The sequence below is a fragment of the Mus pahari genome, chromosome 10 (assembly GCF_900095145.1).
Source record: "Mus pahari chromosome 10, PAHARI_EIJ_v1.1, whole genome shotgun sequence".
Taxonomy (NCBI): Eukaryota; Metazoa; Chordata; class Mammalia; order Rodentia; family Muridae; genus Mus; species Mus pahari.
In genome coordinates this window covers 27671397-27679200 of record NC_034599.1, presented here as the reverse complement: position 1 = coordinate 27679200, position 7804 = coordinate 27671397, and the positions used below count along the sequence as shown (strand labels likewise).

At 45.3% G+C, this 7804-nt stretch overlaps 1 protein-coding gene across 4 annotated transcripts in view; it reads right to left on the bottom strand.

Annotated features, from left to right (window-relative positions):
- The window catches only part of Ets1 (ETS proto-oncogene 1, transcription factor), a 122538-nt gene that overhangs the window by 17894 nt on the left and 96840 nt on the right, over positions 1 to 7804 (bottom strand). For all 4 annotated transcript variants that reach the window (XM_029542893.1, XM_029542892.1, XM_029542894.1 and 1 more), the window contains 3 exons: positions 7171 to 7248; positions 6002 to 6250; positions 1649 to 1909 (listed from right to left, as the gene is read on the bottom strand). In XM_029542893.1, coding sequence (XP_029398753.1) covers positions 1649 to 1909; positions 6002 to 6250; positions 7171 to 7248 — 588 coding nt within the window. The remainder of the gene's footprint in view (positions 1 to 1648; positions 1910 to 6001; positions 6251 to 7170; positions 7249 to 7804) is intronic.

The following is a 7804-nucleotide window of genomic DNA, read 5'->3' as shown; positions in this document are numbered from 1 at the left end:
AAAGACAACACATTTTAAAGCACAGGACTGAAATTTTCTTTCCTCTCCTCTCCTCTCCTCTCCTCTCCTCTCCTCTCCTCTCCTCTTCTCACTGGCTGTTTTAATCCCTTATCCCATGGGAGGATGGAGAGAAGAAGGGAGGGAGGGAAGAGCCTATTCCAAACAAGCATGCCCTCAATCATCTGAGAAGTACCCCAGCCTTTGTCCTTTCTAAGCAGCCCTCTCCCTTCCCCACTCCATCATGGCATCCCGATGGAGAGAGTCTAGTCTCAATTCCAAAGTCTTCCACTCTTCTATACTTTGAAGACTTGTTGTAGTTTTTCTCATCTCCGATATCTTCAATGAAAATGAGTAAATTTCCCAATAATGTGCTCTCCAGAGATAGGAAAAGATCCTCTTGAAACGTACCAAGGCCCCCTACTAATATCTTTATTAAAAAAAGACACTCAGATGTTTCAAAAAGAAGGTCCTCAAGTTTGTCCTTTTCCAGTGATTCTTCATTTGGTCCTTGCTGCCACTTCCAAACATAGATATAATTCCTGGGCACCTTCTGATGCAATGACTACGCTAGCTAGGGTCTTTGTGGAATGCAATATAGGGAACATATTTTTGATCTTGAGGGGAGGAATAATTTTTCTAAGTATATAAATTTCACACTTAAAGATCACTTAATTTCCAGAAAAAAATCCCAAGACTATTCTAGCCCACTTGAAAATTTTTCAGTTATGTCAACAGAAACACCAGTCTGCTGCCCATCTTCAGTCACACAGAGCCCTTGCCTGTCCAGTGGAAGACATCTTAAGAGGATGGCACTAACAGCATCCGACTAACAAAAGTTAACCGAGGCTCTTCCCGAGTGCACTCTGTAAGCCTTGAAAGCACGGCCATCTTGTAGAGAGGATCTGAGGCTTAGCACACAGATTATGTGATGCTTTTGAATTTTTCTCAAACTCTCCCAAGGCTCCTAGGTTAAGTACATATGAGTTGCTGCTCACTGGGACAGAGGTCTGCCTGGCTCTAGCCATGAGCTTCTCGTCAAAGCCCTAGCTTGGTGAATGTCATCCGTTCCCTGGGTTCTTTCTGAAATTCCTACTAATCTAATGATAGCTTTCACACCTGGAAGAAACCCAATCATAAAGTGAATGGTGGTGGTGGTGGTGGTTTGGTTGTTGTTATTATTGCTGCTGTTGTTTTGCTACGGAAGCCCAGAAAGGAGCTGGACAGGGCTGAGATCGCTGATCCTAAATTCAGTCAGCAGGCTGCCATGATAACCAGACTGTGAAACTCTCTCCAGCATGCAGGCCATTCGACTCTGCCTTTGAGAAGGCCAGCAAAAGTCCCTCCATACTACCCATGAGACGGTTCCCAGAAACTCACAGTCATCACAGGACCCTTCCCCAGACATGAAAGAAGTTCAAAAGTTAAATTTCCACCAGTCTTAAAAATGAACCCTTGAGATAGAATGATACTCTCGGCTTCCAAAAATCAGTGGCTTTTCACAAGCAGAATGGCTTGAGACTAAGGACCCTTCAGAAACATCTACGCTTCACACAACTAAAAAGGGACGCCCCTGGGTCTCTGTGCCTTACACTTGACCCGGCCCATGGAAACATGCAATTAGCCACCTAGAGAGGGGCTGGGTGCCTACCTGTGTAGCCAGCCAGGGCAGCAGCAGGAATGACAGGCTTGTCCTTGTTGAGGTCAGCTCGGTCACGCACATAGTCCTTGAAGGTGCCCTTGGGCTTGTGGTTGGGCAGGGCAGCGGGATAATCCTCGGAGTCGAAGCTGTCATAGGAGGGGACCCGCTGCAGGCTGTTGAAGGATGACTGGCTGCTCCAGGACTGGGTGAGGCGGTCACAACTATCGTAGCTCTCTACGCTCTCAAAAGAGTCCTGGCCCCCGAGTTTACCTGGAGGTAAATGAGGAAGTAGGAAGAGGGCAGGGAAGAGGGGTTGGGAAAAAACAGCTGTAAAATCCCTCTTATGGAGGACAGATTGCTAATCAGATCTGGAGAGGGAGGAAGGGAGAGAGGGCCCAGGGATGCAGGAGTCCAGAAGTCCTGAGTCTACACTAGGGGAAAGGATGCTGGCCTGGCCACAACATGAGCACTGCTGCCACGGTCTGGCTTATAGTTCCTAGCACAGTGGTCAAAGTAAGATTATACTCCTCGGAACTGTCATGAACAAAGTAAGGTTCTAATTCTGAGAACTGTCATGGCCAAAGTAAGGTTCTAATTTTTAGAACTGTCATGGCCAAAGTAAGGTTCTACTCCTCAGAACTGTCATGACCAACATAAGGTTCTACTCCTTGGAACTGTCATGAGGACGGAAACTCAAGAATTGTAAAACCAGAAATATAGAGGCTTGGAGCCCTAGTTTCATGAGATTTCTGGTTAATACATTAGGTTTAATAAGTTAATAATAATAATAATAAAAGAATACTGTCAAATTATTATTTTTTCAATTTCAGACAATGAAATTATTTCTGAAGGCCCAATATGGCAAAATACTTTGATCATAAGAAAAAAATATTCCATTAGACAAAGGGCAGATTGGCGTCCCTTGTCCTTGGAAGCAAAGCATTTTACCTTTTAGGTACTTTCTCCCCACATAGTAAGTCATTTCTTCATGACTCTCAAATGGAGAAAGAAGTTATGGGGTGCCTTCAGGGACAGTAAAACAGAATCCACCAAGGCTCCGACATTCTTGTAGGCAGCAAACTGTATTAGTTACCCTCTGCAGTAGAGTTCAGAACTTGTAATTCAAACTCCATGGGCAGGAGAAGCAGAAGGGATGGCTGCAGAGTGAAGGCCCAGAGCAGCGTCAGAAACCCTTCTGTGTGAATTGCCTAAGGCATTCTGAACCAACCACATGATTGTGCATGTTCATTCATCTCCCAAAGCACTTTATACACAGCCGCAGCAGTTGGGCAAGCATTGCTGGAGAGGTCTCCATTGACAAAAATAACATTCAAAGGGGGGGCTAACATGGAAGCTTTAAGAGGAAAATAAATACACTGAAGATCTACAAGGGACCCCAGGAACATTTGTGTTTACAGCCAATGATCAGCTACTTCTCAGGCAGACCTCAGGTAATGGGATGGTCACTCCTACCCAACGTAAGCCGAGAGATGGAGAGATGGGAGAAGAGCCTGAACAGGAATGGGCTCACATCAATTCTCAATTGTGCGAAGCTGGCTAAACCCTGAAGAGGAGTACCTTCTCCCACCACATCAGCGTGCTTCTGGCTTGAGGGCTGGTTAAGAAAACAATGCTCAGACAGAAGCAGCTGCCCAAATCAAAGTCAAATACAAGGGGAAGATATTGTTCTCAAAATTGAAGAAGTCCCAGAGAAACAAGTATGCCTGCTGTCAACCTTCTGCCCTGCTGCTCCCTCCTGGAGTGATGAAGACGGAAATGTCACCTCTCACTCTACCCTTGGCTCAAAAGAAGGCAATGTCCACAAAGCAAATCAGAACCTAAGGAACGAGTGGCCATGACAGTACCACATTAGTCCCTTTCCGCTACTAATTTTTTAAGTCACATTAAATTTCTCAGGAAAGCAGCTCCCCCTCCCCCACCAAGGGAATCACAGTCTTCTTAGCAGGGCAGAGAGTTCCCTGGTATCTCATAAAAGGTGTGTTCTCGTACGAGCTATGGATGCTAACTGCCGTTCCATTGCACTCTAGCACAAACACATCAAAAGCCTAAGAAGAAAAACCCGTGTTTCCACGAAGGATGGCCTGCCCTCTGAGCTACCCATACGTAGGTATTCCCTGTGCTGCAGGCTCTTGCAGTTTTTTCTTATCTCTCCAGCCATTTTTGTATGTGGAGGGCCGGGATCTGAAAGGGCTTCATTTAGCGTAAGTGCTAAAGTAGGCGTGACCACTCTCTTGTAGCCTCACCAGATGCTTCTCGGCTCAGACTGTGGTTGAGAGTGGAGGGCAGCTTTCATCTTAGTTCTATTTCACAACCCTGGAGCTGGAAGCCTTCATTAATAGGTATTTCCCCCAAAACACTGACTTGAATTCAAAAGGATTAGGTTCTGCTTCTCTGTTCGATCCCGGAGGCACGCATCCCCGAGACTAGCACTGACCAACCAACCGTCTTCTCTAAGAAATGCCTCTGCAAGGTCCTTCCAAAGCTAACTGAGTCCACCAAACAGCACCCTGAAAGGAGACAGACAGCCTCACAGCCACCCACAGAACAGACTTACACAAAGACAGGCCTTAGAGCTCCAATGAGTGGGACAGAGAAGCACTTTGTATACTGTAACACAGCATCTGAATACTGCGATTATTAATCGTCAGCTAACAGTAATGTCTTCAATCTAGACCAATCACAACAGTCAGGATCAATGGCCCTTTGGCCAGCGGTGTCACAGCACTCTACCAGGCAGCAAGCAGGCTTGCACAAGCTGGTCTTCCCTTTAAGTCTGTGGCCTGAGCTTGGAGGAACTGAACGACAACAGGAGAGCCACAAAGAAATACCTGACATCCTTGGGTAAGGATCAGTTGGAGTTTATAATCATTAGATAGGGTAGTAAGGATCCAAGAACCAAGAAGAGGAAAGGGAGTGGAGGGCATTTCCACAAATGCAAAACCAGCCACAATTGTAAAACGATACGATGACAGATGTACACAGATTTACAACACAGCTGAAGCCCAAACCCACAACTCGGTCTCCTTAAATATACAGAGAGACAGGCCCCACGAGGAAAAAAAAATGGTGCTGAGGCTTCAACCTGCTTAAGAAGAAGTACACAGATGCATACACTTGAGGTATGTATTTAAATAGACACGTACCCAAAAATAAAAGACAGCAGAAAGGGGAAGACAGACCCGGTCCCACCCATTCCCTTTGGTTTAAAACACAAACAACCTAGGGAGCCTAAGAAGGGCGATCTGGGGTCTGATTTTGCAGGGGCTTTCCCTCTATGAGGCCAGAGAGCTCTCGCAAGGCAGGCTGGGAACAAACAGGAACCACAGTTAAAGAGCATCCCTAGCACAGTAGGAATGGTTCACACTGAGCACAGTAGGGATGGTTCACACTGAACACAGTAGGGATGGTTCACACTGAGCAGGTAGCACAGGGAGTCATTCAGTGAGCAACGATCATGCTCTCCTCTTCCTGTCTTAATACTTTCACACCAGGAAAGTCATTTCTAGGCTTTTCAGAAACTACTGGGCTTTTCCTGGGTGAAGAAGGCCCTCCTTCTAACAGACTTCATTTTTCTCAGCAACAAGATAATCAGAACAGGCTCCTTCCCGCAGTGGGATGTTCAAGGCCTCATGCTAAACATCAGGTACTTCTTACCTCTGGGGCATCAGGTCAGCGAGACCTATTTTGAAACCCTGACTTCACTGCCAGTGAATGTTTTATCACTGCTATAATAGCCTTGTCAACAAGAGTACCTTCTTTTGGAAGCCTCTGGCCACCTTTCCCCCTGGTCTCCTAGCTAAATACATACTTTCACCACACTGTTGATGACCAGTTCTAAATAAACCACTGGTTAACCATCTTGTATCTTCCCAAACCAAAGAAGTCACAAGTGGCTAAGTTCCCAGGATGAGCAGTGAGGGTCATCCCAGATACCAATCTAGGGTCTACAGTATGACCCAGGTGAACCCTGAAAGGATGCCAAAGCACAGGCCAAATTTCAAGAGGATTATGACCTCAAGCAAAACTATCTTAAAGAAACTGCAGCCTGCCTTTCAAAATCCAACTAGAAGTAATATACAGGCAAACCATTTACCCTGATGACACATTTGACTATTACTCTGCCCTGCTCAGTTCCATCGTGGACCCCAAAGTCTTTGTCATCATGCTGGATAAAGCTAAAATCTCACGGCAGAAAAGTCTTCTTGTCTATACACTTGAAAAAAATGAAAAGCTAAGACTGGTGAATAAAGGAGTGGTAAGTAAGCAAAATGGGACCTGAACAATGAATGAACTGAGGCAATTCTTGTACACCCAAGGAATCTGAAAGTAAATTTGACCTACCACGACTGGTTCTCCCCATGCACATGTTGTCTGGAGTTAACACCTCTTGCTTGATGGCAAAGTAGTCTGTCTGCAAGGTGTCTGTCTGGAGAGGGTCCCGGAGAATGACAGAGGGATAGTCGTTCTCATACTTGAGGGACAGGAGTTCTTCCGAGCTGATGGGATGCAGTGTCTGATAGGACTCTGTGATGAAGCTGGGCTCTGAGAACTCTGAGGGAGGAACACACTGAGCATGCTCGATACCATAGCCTAGAAAAGGAGAATGTATGCAGTTGGAGACACTGGGACCTGAGAGAAGCCATTCTTACTCCTTATCAAGCCCCCCCCCCACTGCCATGTGATGTGAGCTGACTCCCTTAAAAGAGAAGAGTACATAAGAAGGACTTGGCTTCAACCTTGATGCACAACTTGCTATCTGCAGCCCTTGATAAGATACCTTCCCTTTTGCCTTAATTTACTGCTCTGCAAAATAAGGCTGGTTAGGTGTTCCTCAGAGTACTGTGAGGAAGAATAAAGGAGACTGTGTGTGTAGGCACAATGTCTACAACATTCCTGGAACTCTTATAAACTCCAGATATGTGGGTGAATATACCTGTTGCCATTGGAATAAAAACTGTAACAAGCCAGAAGAGGAAAAAATATATACACCACACCTGTGCAACACTACCTTTGACATCAGGGCCATCAGAGAAGCCCATGACACTGTTTTTCTCTGGATGACTCTATAGTGTCCTAAGCTTTCATGCACTTTAAAAATAAAGTTTCATTTTCTATAACAGACTATAATGCTGCATGGTCCACACAGGGAATCAAGAAGGATCACCTAGCAAATCAGATCATCTTTAATAATAGGTAAGGAAAGCATGCAGGCCAAAATCAAATCTCTCCCAGTCTCTCTCACACATGGGATTAAAGGAAGAGCAACTTCCGCCCAGGGTATATTCCTTCCCACTTGCAGGGACTTTGTAGACTGGTAAACACACATACAGACTTAATGATGTACTAGGTGAAAAGTCATAAAGTAAGTAACAAAAAAAAGTAGAATATAATTAAGAAAATACTGCTTTCTATCGAGTTATTATTGAAGCATCTGGGATCAACTAAGCCGGGGAGCCTTTCCAAGTTCCCTATGATAAAAAGACAGAGGAAGAGTCATCGACAGCACTTACTGATGAAGTAGTCCGAGGTGTAACGGGATTCTGGGTAGGTAGGGTTGACTCCATTAACCTGATATGGTTTCACATCCTCTGTAAGAAACAAACCAGGGAATAAAATGAAGATAACACGCATGTGACATGTGACCTACAAAGATCTTAAACACAAGGACCCCAATAAGCTCAACCATTTTTTTTTCTAGAAGTCTGTAAGCACCCTGCAGGAGTTGGGGGTCTTGGTTGTCTAGATGGCGCCTTATCTCAGGATGACATCACTAAAATACGGCTGAGCTTAACATTTCAGCAGCTGTGAAACGGGATTGGTCCATTTATCTTGGGAGGAGATCCAGTGGGCCATGACCGAGGGTTGAGAGAACGGGCATCCCTATTGGGTGGTGTCCTGGTGTTTCCCTTCAGAGAACTGAATCTTCAGGCTCAAGTGTGGGGGTGTCTCTAGGACCATGACCAGCACCTAACTAACACTCAAACGGATCAACTGAAATCCATTTCAGAACACACCGTAGCCTTTAGGCAAGTGGGTATCCACTTTTTGCAGACATCTGGATTTTTTTTTTTTTTCCTTTTTAATTCTGCTCTTTTCATTGTTCTCAGAATTCAAGCTCAGGCCCAGACAAGAAGCAGGACACTG